Source organism: Dermacentor silvarum, unplaced genomic scaffold (genome assembly GCF_013339745.2).
Source record: "Dermacentor silvarum isolate Dsil-2018 unplaced genomic scaffold, BIME_Dsil_1.4 Seq278, whole genome shotgun sequence".
Taxonomy (NCBI): domain Eukaryota; kingdom Metazoa; phylum Arthropoda; class Arachnida; order Ixodida; family Ixodidae; genus Dermacentor; species Dermacentor silvarum.
The window spans coordinates 19,351-34,285 of NW_023605972.1; the positions used below are offsets into that span (position 1 = coordinate 19,351).

At 50.2% G+C, this 14,935-nt stretch overlaps 1 protein-coding gene across 1 annotated transcript; it reads right to left on the reverse strand.

Annotated features, from left to right (window-relative positions):
• Positions 1 to 1,342: 1,342 nt before the first annotated feature.
• LOC119434850 (phosphoribosyl pyrophosphate synthase-associated protein 1-like) lies at positions 1,343 to 11,084 on the reverse strand (the record flags this gene model as incomplete). The annotated part of the gene is given in 4 exon segments (XM_037701902.2): positions 1,343 to 1,447; positions 1,449 to 1,525; positions 1,774 to 1,920; positions 10,971 to 11,084. Coding segments are annotated over 4 exon segments (417 nt in total), but the record flags the coding sequence as incomplete, so codon positions are not given.
• Between the last annotated feature and the right edge of the window lie 3,851 nt (positions 11,085 to 14,935).

The window sequence follows — 14,935 nt, forward strand, 5'->3', positions numbered from 1 at the left end:
AACGTAATTTTGACAAATAGAATAAATGTAACGAAAGAAATAAGGCATAAAAATTCAAAAATGGCTGCTTCTTGTACTGTTGAAGCTGGGCTTTACAAACGGCGGTCCTTTTCAACCAGGAGATAATCCGTTGAATGCACCCAATGCGAGTGATGAAGTCTTCTGCACCTGGTATATCACCTGAAAAGCGTGCACAGTAGCTGCAGGCAGAGATATATACAATTATTCATTCGATAAGCAAATTATTATTTTAATTGCAATAGTATGAAGGATAAGAACCCAGAAGATCCCACAGCTTACAGTTGTCATTATCCCTTCCAGCTTCAACCTCGCTATACAGAACAAGTACTGATTGTCCGTCTAATCACTATTACGATGTTACTCCTCAGTGCAAGATGTGCCTACATGTATCCACAATGTTCCAGAATGTTGTTGCTGATTCTATAGTGAAAGAGTGTCATCTTATCAGATTGTGCATACAATGCAAATGGTGCTGTTCATTCTCGAGCATATGCGAGCACCAGCAATTATGCTGGAATGTACGACGAGTCATGTATTAATAGCCAGTGCACTTGACTGAAAGACCACATTTCACCCACTGACGACTGTGCTCACCGCTATTGCCGTGGTTTGTGTATTGTGTCTATTCTTTTTTTGTGTTATGCACAAGTTCGCCCCACAAACAGTTAACTGTCACTTTTGGCAGTTCTGTGCTTCCCTCTCACTACAATGTGGTGTCTGGTGGAGGTGATTCCCGTTGTGCACCAGACACCGAATGCAAGTCAAAGACACGAAGACAATACCAATGTCACCACGAACCAACGAGCTAGCTAGAGGTTACAATAACTGCTGCCAGAGTAAAGACTCCTATACAAAATGACAAAGAAGCACGTGGCCAAATCAACGGCGACAATGAGAGCTACAGTGCGGGCATCAGCAATCGTGCTGCAACATCCTAGTGAGTCGAGGACCTTTCGTGGATCATCATTCGAAGACCCGGACAGCTGGCTGGGACATACAATAGAATAGCATTTGTGCATTTTACCCCCATTAGAAGAATGCTGCAGCTGGGAAAACCAGCATGACACCGCAGCAAGAGAGCCACAACGGCTGACGAATAATTAAAGAATCTCCATCTGTCCCACCAAGGCTGAATGAATAGGGGAAGTGGACTTAATGAGGATTCTGCCACTGTTTCGGTAGGACGCCGGTGCAACTTTTCCTCTATTGAGTTGCACATTTGCAGCCCTCCGCGCTTGCCAAACTGTAGGAACAGTGAGAAAAACAAAGGAACGCTGGGAAGGAATTGCTTGAGAACAAGGCTTTTGCACAGAGCCCACCATCTGAAAACCAAACTCCCAGGTGTGCTCAGTCCTCGAGCGTGACGTTTCGGAAGAGGTAGGACATGGACCCCTTGTGGTGGATGCGCCGGATGGCCTCGGACAGGCACGCTAATGTCCACCGTCTTGATCTTGTGGCACTGCATCTTCTGCACTTCGTGCGGAACCGTGTTGGTCACCACCACCTGCACAGGAGGGCGCACACCGCCAATGAGTGGGATTGCTCTGTACTGTCAAAAATGTATAATTGTTGACCAGCTGAAAGCTGGAACAATTTCTTTCTGAGGCATTAGCATGAGCTTCCTTTGTAGCTTTTCGTGCTACTCGTGGGTAGAATGAAAACTATTCCTTTCATGAAACTTTGACCAATTTTCATATTTTCGCAAAAGTTATTTGCAACTGGTTGAGTAGACCCATGACACGACCGACTGACCTCATCGATTGGAGAGTTTTCGATGAGCTGCGGAGCATCGCTGGAGAGGAGTACGTGGGTGGCCAGCACATAGATCTTGTAGGCACCACGCTCATTCAACACTACGGCAGCCACCACGAAGGACTGCACGTCATCCACCATGTCATCCTGGGTGAAAATGTCAAGGTGCAGCGGCACTTTAGGCAAGCAAGGACAGGCTTTTAGGGGGGACATGGCTTTGAAAATCAACTTCCTGATTTCTTCATGCATTTTGATTAAAATTGGCACAAATGTTTAGAATGTCTTCCTGATATTTCCATAAAAGTTTGAGAGTGATACCTTGAGAACATTTTATTGAGCAGAAGTTTTCTCTCTTGAACTTCCTGGAGGGCCTGGGGAGCTTAAAAAACATGATGGAAGGCTCGTTGAGTATTGACTGCATAGCTCAATACATGCTTTAGGTCGTGACAGTATTACTTTTGCTTTTTTCGGAACACAAATTTTTTAGATAGTCATTTTTCAAGTTACCTTCGCACCAAGCACACTTTCGGGGTGAACGAATAGCCACACCATAAGTTTATAAAAAGTCAAGATAAAAATGCGAGACTGTCTCGACCTGCACTGTAGTCCAAGGAACGTGACAAAAAAAACAGAATCAAAATAGGGTAAACGGTAATGAAGAAATCAGCTCCAGAAGCTGAGCAGAAAGGCGAAAAAATGTGGTTGATCCCTCTTATATAGGAATCGGTATAGAACACGAAAGTGAAACGTGTCTTCACAGAAGTAGTGTAATGTTTATTGCACATTGATATATAATGTCCATTGGTGTTTTGTGGCTAAAGCGCCCTTAGGCGTTGATGCACCCACGCTGACGCCTGGTGGCACGTCTCCTCCATCACGACTACCAACGTCGATGACCATGAGCAACCGTCGTGCATATGGAAGCTGCACTACGCTGCACACGCTAGCACAACGCGAAAGACGAAGCACGTAACTGACACACTAATACAACGCGCAAGACAAAGCACGTAACTGAATCGTCACCGAGTCAAATCAGCGCGTACAGCGCGTCGTAATTGCAGCCTCCGCGATCAACTTTCAGAGAACATTTTCAGAGCTAATTGCGGAGGCCACGCTCCGCTGTGCTGAGTACGGTGAACGCCACCTAGGTGGCGTTGGTAGTGCTTCTTGATGCCAGCGTCCCTTCGAATGCTGGCATCGAGGCGTCGTAGTGCTGAGACCACCGAAGCGTTCACTGTCGGTGCGCGTTAGTGTCATAATGCAGTACTTCTCTTTTCTGCTCGTAGGCGGCGGCACCGCCCCGAGCAAGAGCGCGGGTACACGGAGGAGTGTTAGATATATAAGGCGCGTCTGTGTAGCTCTCTGCAAATGCGTTTGTGGCGCAATGGGTTAAACGCGCGGCGATCTATCGTCGCGGACCGAGAGGTCGTGGGTTCGATTTCCAAATTTTGCATGTTTGTGGAACTTTTTCTTCTGGTTTCTTTCTTTGTATTATGTTCATGTACATTTTAAGAACGTCATATCCGTGACGGAAATACGTCAGTGAAGTCTTGATGGACCCCGGCATAAAACACTTTCGTGTTAAAAACAGTTTTGAGAAAACGGCTCTCAAAGTTTCACCTTCTCTTCAGTTCTCTAAAACGCACCAAATTTGTAATCTTTGATGTGTTTTGTGATGTGGGGCTTCTTGGACGTGTGGCCTCTGGTCTGCTGTGCCTTCATTCTGCGTTTTTCATGTTTGTATGGCTTTCTTTACTGCTGCTCTACAAAGAGCATGGTGCCTGGGTTTCAAACCAAGTGAGGTGCAGAACTATGTGGGCATAAATATACAGTAGTTCTAGCGTTGTACCTGCAGACTGCCTCATTGATAGCAGTCTCTAGTACAGTCAGTGAGGCATTTTCTTTGGTAGAATCGACCATGTTACTGATGAAGGCTCTCAGCAGCGTTTTGGATCATCTTCCATTGACAATAGCTATGGATGTTAGGAGAGCCACTGATAGATAGGCAGCAATGCAGCTGCTAGGTCCTTTCCAGCCTGTACTTTTGTATGATGCCTCACTTCTGCAGCCAGGTGTGTGCCAGCCCAAGTTGCCTAGTGAACAGAGCTCATGCTGAGGTTCTCTTTATGAAGGGTTGGTATGATAGGTATTGGTACGAGATATCGTGGCAATACGATAATAGAGTCGGCGCACGATGTGCTAAGTCGCGGGTCTGAGGTGCCGATGTGCGAAATGCCTGGTCGCGGGTCAAACGAATGGACGCTAGGTGAGCTCAATCGCGCAGTCCGAGGTGCCGACGCGCGAAATGCCTAGCCGTGGCCTTGAGGAGTCGACGCTCGAGGTGCCGATGCGCGAAGTGCCTAGCCGCGGGTCCGAGGAGTCGACACTCTATGAGCGATGTGCCGATGTGCGAAATGCCTAGCCGCGGGCTCGAGGAGTCGACGCTCCATTAGCTTAGCCGCGTAGTCCGAGGTGCCAACGCGCGAAATGCCTAGCCGCGGGCTCGGGGAGTCGACGCTCGCAATGCCGACGCGCAAAGTGCCTAGCCGCGGGTCCGAGGAGTCGATACTCGATGACCGACGTGCCGACGTGCGAAATGCGTAGCCGCGGGCTCGACGAGTCGACGCTCGATGTGCTTAGTTACGCAGTCGGAGGCGCCGATGCACGAAATGCTTAGGCAAGGACACGAGAAGTCGGCGCGCAATGTGCTTGTTCGCCGAGTCAGTTGCGCCTACGCGCGAAAGGCTTAGTCTCGTGTCCGAGGATTCCGTGCCCGAAACTTGGTCGCGAAGTACGCGTCGCCGATGCTCGGAATGCCTAGCCGCGGGTCTGAGACGTCCACAAAAAGCGGGATCGGCCACGCTACTGCGATTTCCGCGTAGCGCCCGTTTTAACACTCGTCGAGATTACGGAACGCGAGGAGACCGCAACAAGCGGTGCAGACGACGCCATCACGGAGCGAGCACCGGACCAATGGCGAACCGCGCTGGAGTCACGTGGCGGGCGCGGCCAATCGGTGGCTCCGGCACGACCTTCAATCATTTGCTTTTTGTGTGCTCGTTTCTGTATGGAGGAAATAGCTGAAGCGGCAAATTTTGAAGACGGAGAAATGCGCTTTCCATCGAGACCAAGATGGCGGCGCTCGGCTGCGCCGTTCCGGAGATATTGTTACGGTGAAAGGAAAGAAGAAGGTGACGCGAACGAGAGGAAGACGAAGACTCTGGCCGTTGCCTGAACGCAATATACTTCGCTTGTAAATATACATCTTCTACACTCGTGGGCCTGCTTTCTTCTTGCAACATTTTGGTGGAAGGTGCTGGGTACAATCGCGGAACTTCGCAGCGGACGTCATCTACCTGCCGCCACAATGGCAGATCAACCGACACAACCGGCAAAGCCTCAGCAGTCCACGCCAACGGTCATCTTCACTCATCTGCGGGACCCGGGGACATTTTGTGGCACGGGCAACGCCGACGTCGAGGACTGGCTTGCGATGTACGAACGAGTGTGCGACAACAACAGGTGGGATCCAACAATGATGCTAGCAAACCTGATGTTTTATCTGAAAGGAACTGCGAAGTAATGGTACGATACGCATGAAGCTGACCTAACAAGCTGGGATGTCTGCAAAGAAAAAATGCGAGACCTGTTTGGCAGACCTGTCGGTCGTCAGTTGGCAGCAAAAAAAGAACTTGGATGCCGCGCTCTGACGTCCACAGAACCCTATGTCGTGTACATACAGGATGTGCTGGCTCTCTGCCGCAAGGCTGATAACACCATGACCGAGGCGGACAAGATTGGTCACATTCTAAACGGTATTGCAGACGACGCCTTCAATCTGCTGATGTGTAAGGTTTGTGCCACAGTGGATGCAATTATAAAGGAGTGGCGGCGCTTCGAACAAGCGAAAGGCCGCCGCGTACCTCAACATTTCGACAGACTGCCCAATACCGCCGCGACATCTTCGTGCGAAGACCCGCCGCGATTTGTTCAGCCGACAGGATCAGAAGATATAACGCGTATCGTTCGCCGGGAGCTTGAGGCCATGGCTCCGGCTCCAATTCGTTCCGACTGTCGGGAAAGTGTGCCCGCTATCTCGCTTATACAAGCGGTCATTCGGGAGGAAATAGCGAGTTTGGGCATTCCATCTCTCTGCTCGGTCCGCCATACGAACACCTACCAGATTTCTCCGGCCGCTCGCTGCCAGACGCAAAGCTTTCCGCCACTCCGCCGCAACCCCGCTGACTGGCGCACAGCGGATGACAGACCCATCTATTTTAATTGTTCCGGTATTGGACACATCGCCCGTCATTGCCGTAACCGCTGGTCGTCGTCTCCTCGGTGGTCGTCTCCGACTCACTACCGCCAAGTACCAGACAATCGCACTTTCTCGCCCTACACGCCGTCTAGGAACATCAACGCCGACAGTGCTCCACCAATATCCAGCCGCTCCCCGTCTCCGCAAGGCCGTCGGTCCCGTTCGCCTCTCGTTCACCGCTCTTCGTCCCCATCTGCAACCGGTCGCTTCCCTTCGGGAAACTAGGCGGTGCAGCTCCCGGAGGTGAAGCTGCAACTCCGACCCGGCCCACAAATCCTCTGTTGACCCTGCCTACACGTGGGAACCTACTGGACATTATAGTTGATGGTATTCCTGTTACATCTCTCGTTGACACAGAAGCGCAGCTTTCAGTTATGAGCGCTGCTCTCCGCCGAAGGCTCAAAAAGGTTATGACGCCCGCCGTACCATGCACTGTGCGAGTCGCCGATGGGAGTACTTCACCTGTTCTTGGAATGTGCACAGCACGTGTGACCATTGCGGGCCATTATAGCGTTGTTTTATTTATCGTCCTTGAGCACTGTCCACACGACCTAATTCTCGGCCTCGACTTCCTTTCGAAACACTCTGCCCAAATTGACTGCTCCGCAGGTGTTGTACAGCTGGATCTGCCGCTTCCTGCCGACGCAGACGCAACAACTTTTGCTTCACCCCGCTTATGTTCTGCTGAGTTTGCAAGGCTGTCTCCACAGGCGGCTACCAATGTCCTCCTGACGCCCTGTCCTCCCGTACCTGATGGCGAGTACGTCGTGTCACCGCTTACTGACGTGGTTTTGTCACGCCATATTGCCCTACCGAGCACCATAATCCGGATCCTCGTAAACTGCGCTCGGGTGCCCATCCTCAATTTTGGATTTTCGACGCATGTGCTGCCACACGGTATTGCCGTCGCACTTGTCACTCCTTTGGAAGAATTTGAGATTTCTTCTTTGACCTCCGAATCCTTCCTGAGTACCAACGCACCTTTGTCACCCATTTCTTCGTGCTCGACGCCTGCAGACGATGTTTGTAAGATGATCGCCCCTGACCTACCTCCCGAGCAAACAACAGCTCTTCGTCACCTCCTGTCATCTTATCGGGATATCTTTGATTTGGACGACCGTCCACTTGGTCAGACATCTGTTGTCACGCATCGCATCAACACCGGTGACGCAAGCCCCATTCATAGGCAGCCATATCGTGTCTCCGCAACAGAAAGGGCCATAATCCAGAAAGAGGTCGACAAGATGATGGACAAGGACATCATTGAACCTTCCAGTAGCCCGTGGGCATCACCGGTTGTCTTAGTAAAGAAAAAAGACAACTCGTGGCGCTTCTGCGTTGACTACCGTCACCTCAACAAGATAACAAAGAAGGATGTTTATCCCCTGCCTCGCATTGACGACGCTCTTGACTGCCTTCACGGGTCCCAATACTTTTCATCAATTGACCTCCGCTCCGGCTATTGGCAGATTAGCGTCGACGATATGGACCGCGAGAAAACCGCCTTCGTCACACCGGACGGTCTGTACCAATTTAAAGTCATGCCCTTTGGATTATGCAATGCGCCAGCTACATTCGAGCGCATGATGGACTCTGCTGCGCGGCTTGAAGTGGTCTACATGCCTCTGTTACCTCGACGATGTGATTGTGTTTTCGTCGAACTTTGAGAGCCACCTGAGGCGCCTCACGACCATACTCTCCGTGTTTCGCAGGGCTGGCCTTCAGCTAAACTCCTCCAAGTGCCATTTCGGTCGCCGTGAAATTACCATGCTCGGCCATCTCGTAAACGCCGCCGGAATCCAACCTGATCCACAGAAAGTCCACGCCGTGCGCAATTTTCCTGTACCTTGTTCAACAAACGATGACCGTAGTTTTCTGGGCTTATGCTCTTATTTCCGGCGATTTGTGAAACAATTTGCCGACATCGCTCGCCCTCTCACTGACCTTCTTAAGAAAAATGTCTCTTTCTCTTGGGGACCACTGCAGGAGCAAGTCTTCTCTACCCTGATCGAGCAGCTTACAACCTCCCCGATTCTGTCACACTTTGATCCTTCTGCGCCTACTGAACTACGAACTGACGCGAGTGGTTATGGCATCGGCGCTGTCCTCGCTCAACGTCAACAGGGCCACGACCGTGTCATCGCTTACGCCAGCCGCCTTCTTTCCACGCCCGAGGGAAATTACTCCATCACTGAGAGGGAATGTCTCGCGCTGGTGTGGGCGGTCGCGAAATTTCGTCCGTACCTTTTCGGTAGGAGCTTCTGCGTCGTAACTGACCATCACGCCCTCTGCTGGCTCTCCTCTTTGAAGGACCCAACTGGACGACTTGCACGTTGGGCATTGCGTCTCCAAGAATATACATTTTTTATTACGTATAAGTCAGGGCGCCTGCATAAAGACGCTGACTGCCTGTCCCGCAATCCCGTGGATCAACCGGACGATACCGATACAGACTCGGACATCAGTATTCCGTCCCTCTCCGGCTTTCTCCATATTGGCGACGAGCAACGCCAAGATCCTGTTCTTCGAACACTTATGGAACGCCTAAGCTCCTCGCCTAATGACCCGTCTCTGCGGATGTTCACCTTGCGCGATGGAACTTTATACCGTCGTAGTGTTCGTCCTGATGGCCCGGAACTCCTCCTAGTCGTTCCAAAGCACCTTCGACTGGCCGTGCTCCCGCAACTTCACGACGCTCCTACTGCTGGACATCTGGGCATCACTCGTACTTACGACCGCCTGCGGCGCCGCGTCTTCTGGCCCGGCATTTATCGCTCTGTGCGCCGTTATGTCACTTCTTGCGACCTGTGTCAGCGCCGCAAGACGCCTGCTATGCCTCCTGCTGGTTCGCTTCAACCAATTGATATCCCTACAGAGCCCTCCTTCCGTGTGGGCCTCGACCTCCTTGGCCCCTTTCCTATTTCTATGAAAGGAAACAAATGGATTGCTGTAGCGACAGATTATGCCACGAGATATGCCATTACACGAGCAATGCGAACCAGCTGCGCTACAGATGTCGCCGACTTCCTACTATAGGACGTCAACCTGCACCACGGGGCCCCTCGCCAGTTACTCACGGATCGCGGCCGCTACTTTCTCTCGAAGGTCGTCGATGATCTGCTCCACTCCTGTTCTACAGAACACAAGCTTGCTACCGCATACCACCCTCAAACGAACGGCCTCACCGAAAAACTCAACCGCACACTAACTGAAATGCTGGCCCTGTACGTTTCCGACGATCACCGCGACTGGGACGTCGCTTTACCGTACATCACTTTCGCATACAACTCGTCTCGTCACGATACTGCCGGATGCTCCCCATTTTACCTTTTGTATGGCCGCGACCCCATCTTGCCTTTCGACATGTTGCTACCTTCCGCAGTACAATCACCCAGCACTGGTTACGCTCGCGATGCTATTGCCTTAGCCGCCCAGGCCCGAGAGGTTGCCCGTCATCGCCTCACAGTCTCGCAAGCTTCTCAAAAACGACGCTACGACGTTCGGCACCGAGACCACCATTATTCACCTGGTTCCCTTGTCCTTCTCTGGACGCCTTCACGTCGCGTCGGCTTGTCGGAAAAACTACTTTCCCGTTATTCTGGTCCATACCAGATCTTACGACAACTGTCCGACGTGACATACGAGATCGCCCCAGTCGGTCAGCCTTCAGTGCCTCCTAACGTCATTAGCGATGTTGTTCACGTCGCCAGGCTCAAGCCCTATGTCCCCCCATTAAGCGACGCTCTATAACCTGCACCGGGACGGAGCTAACCCCACCGGGAGGGTGATGTTACGGTGAAAGGAAAGAAGAAGGTGACGCGAACGAGAGGAAGACGAAGACCTTGGCCGTTGCCTGAACGCCATATACTTCGCTTGTAAATATACATCTTCTACACTCGTGGGCCTGCTTTCTTCCTGCAACAATATCGTGGCTTGAAAAACGCCGTTCTTTCGCGATTTCCGCGAAATTTTTCGGCACCTTGGCTGATACAACAATTTTTTTAGAGCACTTCTACTTGGTTTTCAGCGATGATATTTCGGAATCAGATAGAATAATAGTTATAGAAACCGAAAATTTTATTTTCAGAAAATCGATTTTTTAGCTGTTTTTCGCGATGCGAAAGCCGCGTCCCCCCTTAACTTTGTTTCATGTGAACTATCATAACTAAACTAGCCAGTGCTAGCGATTCCACGCCTGCCTCTTCCCGTCCAATTAAAGTTATACTCGTTAAGGCTTTCGTGGAATCCCTTTGAAGGGGTGCAGGAGTATCCCCACAAAAGTTTAGAACAGACCTTACTGTGGCAGACGCTGTGGCTGCCTTCATCACCAACCTATAATATGGAAATGCCTCGTTACCCAGAATGCTCTCCGACAAGAATCCCTTAGTGATTTTCTACATAGCCAGTTGGCATGCTTGAATGGTTAGCTGCAAACATAGGAGACTATATTCCAAGTTACACACTGCTTTCCTGTGTTTTTCCACGCTTGAACCAAGCAGTGGTGGCCGAGAATAAATGTGGCCACCGTGGTGTGTTGAGGCATACAGCTCCATCCTCTGTCCTACAATGTCCACTAGTTCAGTTTTGTTTGTTCTGTTGTGTGATTCCGTAGAGAACAGAGTCAGTCAGTAACGAGCACATCTGCAGTGTTAGTATAGGTGGCTGTAAAAGCCGATTCGTTAGTGGTGTGGTCTCTGAGTGGTGGTTTGGAAGCTGACAGCCCTTCTCCTTTCCCGCAGCCACCATAGCCGGACTAAGTGTCAAGAGAGAAGGAGGGCTGTCGCCACTGCTTTGGTGTTGCTCTCGTTCTTTGGCAAGATGCCACACCCAAGGAAATGTACACAGCAGCCAAAGAAAGCTATTCGCTTCAAATACTCACCACCATGATGGCAATGCGGCCACCAACATCACCCACCACATAGATTGGTGGCTTCTCCTTCGCTGCAGGCACTGCGAAAGAAAAGTAGTATAAATGAAATTCATTGGTCAAACATGGCACAGAAATAGTAGTTTACTTTTTAAACTACAGTTGTTGATGGATTTTTCGGACTCCAAAGATGCAGACTTGTTGGATATTCCGGACTTCACAAATGCACTGTCAGGATTCCCATAGAGTTAATGCATTTTCGCGTCACAATTTCCGGACTAAATCACTCGTTCCGAGCCCTGCTACCCGATAGATATTAGAGGCTGTCATGTTGGATTTTCTGCTGGCTTGGCCAGGCTTCGTTTCCAGTGGCCCATGCTATAGCCGCCAAGAATGGGAGGCGCATGCTATCAATCGAGAGCGCACGCCAAGGAGGTTAAAAAAATTTTCGAGCGGCAGCCCTCGCTACTGTTTACCAGCAGGGGTGAAGGCAGCTCTTGCCTTGACTTCACCTCTAAAAGAGTACCGCGCAGGCTGCAGTCCGCACACACTTTAAGTGCTTTTGTTTTGCGAATGTAAACTCTAGGGTAAATGGAAAATAAAGCTCGTTGTTTTTAGCTATAATATTTTATTTGACTGAGTAATGACATCAAGAACTCTAAAAAAATGTGCCACGGAATTCAAGTTTCCTTCTAAAACCAGCGAAACAAAGATATATATTCAATAGGATCTGTACAGCAAAATCAGCCACCTTAATCATGAAGAAGGTGAAAAGGTGTTTCCTACATTCCACTATTCCCTGTTGTCTCTTCGTGCCCGGAGTAAGATGGCAGCGGCCTGGCTTCACTTTGAAGCAGCATTGCCAATCCAGAATTTTTCTTTACACCTCCTCGGCACGCGCCATCCTCCAGTCTTGGAGACCATGCCTGCTCGCCCTTAGCTAACGAAACGCTCGAGGGACGGCAGTTTTTCTTGTTTCTTTCTTTTTTCGGTCAGCACTATCGTGAAAATCACTTTGCGGGATCCGTTCTTTTTTTTTTAATAGTTTTGGCTGCTTTTTTGCACGTGGTGTGTGCGCCTCGGCGATGTCACATCTTTGCATGTGGTTTGTGCGGCTTCGAATTTGTGCGATCGGCGCCACCTGCTGTGCCTTCGCGACAGCCAAGTGGCGCGAAGTAGCAGGGCTCGTTTCTTCAATTTCCATGGCGATCTCCGCCAAGGGAGATGGCCAACGTGGTGAGTGCTCTTGTCGACTGTATACGGAGACGACGTCAATCTAGCACAAATCCACGCACACCTGATTGCCTGCAAGTGCTAAAACCTAAAAGTACTCCTTCGATGTCGTTGGCATACTTAAGTGACTCACGGTTGTTGATCCTTTCCGCGTGAGGAAATCTGAAGAAGTCACTGAATATGTGAAACACAACGAGAGTATAGATTATGGCTTGTCTGTCGACGTTGAGGACTTGTTTTATTCAGTACCTCAAGATAAGCTTTTAGTTGAATATGGGAAGTGCATTGAACAGAGTGGCGAAAGCGATTTCCAAAACTCCGCTTGCTTGTTGGTTCATAATTTAACGCTTTTAGAATTTTATCTTAGTGTAACATTTATTGTTTTTAACGAGCAGCCTTTTCTGCAACGTAGAGGAATGTGTATTAGGTCTTGCGTGGCTCCGATTCTATGCGACATATTTTTAGCTCATATTGACAGTGCGCTTGATTTGGCTTTTAATGGGGGGAAGGTAATCAAAGTGCTTCGGTACGTCGATGACCTTTCAATTCTATTAAAGAAAGAGGACGGTTTCACTGCTCTTGGGAGTGTTTTAGATGTTTTTATTCAAGCTGGGCAGCGTTTGAGTTTCACTCATGAATTGCTTGGAACTGAGGGGTTACAATTCCTGGATCTCAGGCTAAAATTTAGTATAGGCCATGTTTGCTGAAAGTACCTCCCACGGGTTAAGAACAGGCGCGTAGCCAGGGGGGGGGCTGATGGGGCTTCAGCCCCCCCCCCCCCCCCCCCGCAATTTTTTCGTGCTGGCATGCACAGCCGACCAAAACTACCACCGACGCCGGGAATCATTCTTGATTTTGTCTACAATGTCTTTTTCGTGCTCGAAAAGACATTTCGGCATGAACATTGCCAACTCGGGCTAGATTTAATGGCAACGCTCTCGCACCAGGAGTCACGTAACGCAAGGAGCCCCATCCGAGCACAAACTTTCAAGGACTTTTCGATAGCGAGCGGGCGCGTTGCAGCATCTCGCAGCGGCCGCGGAATCTACGGAGCGCATGGATTTCAATTACGAAACTTTATGGGTATAAAGTTCTCATAAACTTTTGACGCGAAAGGTGCACTGACATTTCCAAAGGCTTGCTTTAATAGATTTTCCATTCTGGAACTTTATGGGGTTAGTGTTCTTATAAACTTGGGCCAACATGCGCGCACTGGAGCCCTCGTGTCCAAGCCGTTCCAGAAATGGAAGCACGCGCTCGCAATCTTCCAACAACACGAAAATACTAAATATCACCGTGACTGTCAGCTAGCAGCTGATAATTTTCTCCAAACATTTTCAGGAAGCGTACCCAATGTGATCGATGAGCTCGACCAGGGCAGTCAAAGTAAAATATGAGAAAACAGAAGAAATTAAACGGCCTATTATTGAGATTTTTTTTGCGGGCGACAACGTCTGGCTCTCCGTGGACACAGGGACAGTGGCCCTATGGATTTAAGCATAGCCCCCGTTGAAAATGCAGGTATTTTCAGAGCGCTTCTTCGCATGCGAGCTGATTGGGGAGATACAAATCTGAAGAACCATTTGGAAAATTGTCCCAGTAATGCCTCGTATTTAAGCCCAGATGCACAAAACCAAATTATAGAAACTTGTGTTGAAATTATCAAAGAAAGCCTAGATGCACAAGCAGGCTGCTTCTCCATACTTCCTGACGAAACGACGGATATCGATGGAATCGAATGAACGAATGAAAAACTTTATTTCATGAGCTTTTCAGCGCATGCGCCGGATGGAAGTGGTTCCCACTTCACGGGAATCCATGAACTGTACTCGCCGCCTGGTCCCTGGTTACGAGCCAAAGCTGGTCTTCCAGGGCGGGGCTGGACAGCAAGATCTTCCATCGCTCTCTAAGGGGTTGGATGGGTAGGGGGATCATGTTGGGGTTAGGACTGGTGAGGAGTGGTGGGTGTTGTTGGCTAAATTTACATTGTGCTATCATGTGTTGGAGTGTATCCGGCTCGCGACACACGGGGCATTCTTGCCCGTACTGGCTCGGGTACATGCGCTTGAGTAAGCGGGGGTGGGGAAACGACTGTCTGGATCTGCCTATATGTTGTCTGCTGCTCCCTCGTTAACTTGAGGTGTGGCTCGGGGAAGCTCTGTCTCCCGTTTCTGTAATATTCCGCTATGTCTTTGTACGTGACCAGTGGTTGGCTCTTTGCGTTCTCCTCTTCCCTCTCCGCGGCTGCGGCTCGGTGTGATAGCGCTCGGGCCTGCTGGTGGGCAAACTCATTGCCCTCCACTGCGGAGTGGGCCGGAACCCAGATTAGTTCTATCTCCTCCCCTTACGGGGGTTCCTTGCCTTTGAGCACCCGAAGCACCAACCGGGACTCCCAGCCCGACTGGAAGCTTCTATACGCTTGTTGCGAGTCTGTGACCACTCTGGTCCTGCCTTGTATAGTGAGGGCCCGGGCAATTGCCAGCTCTTCTGCTTCGTCGACGTCGTTTGTTTTTACCGTCGCGCACGTTAGCAGCTTTTCTTTGGTTGTCACCGTTACGGTCGCCCAGCTTTTTCCTCTGTCTTTGGAGGCGTCTGTGAAGATTACCCCCTTCTGCCCTGCCAGCAGCCTGTTGTAAGCTTTTGCTCTGGCCTCCCGTCTGCCGCTGCGGTGTGCTGGGCTCATGTTCTTGGGGAGTGGTTTTACCTTGATGGCTTCTAGCCAGACGTCTGGTAGTTGTCCTCGC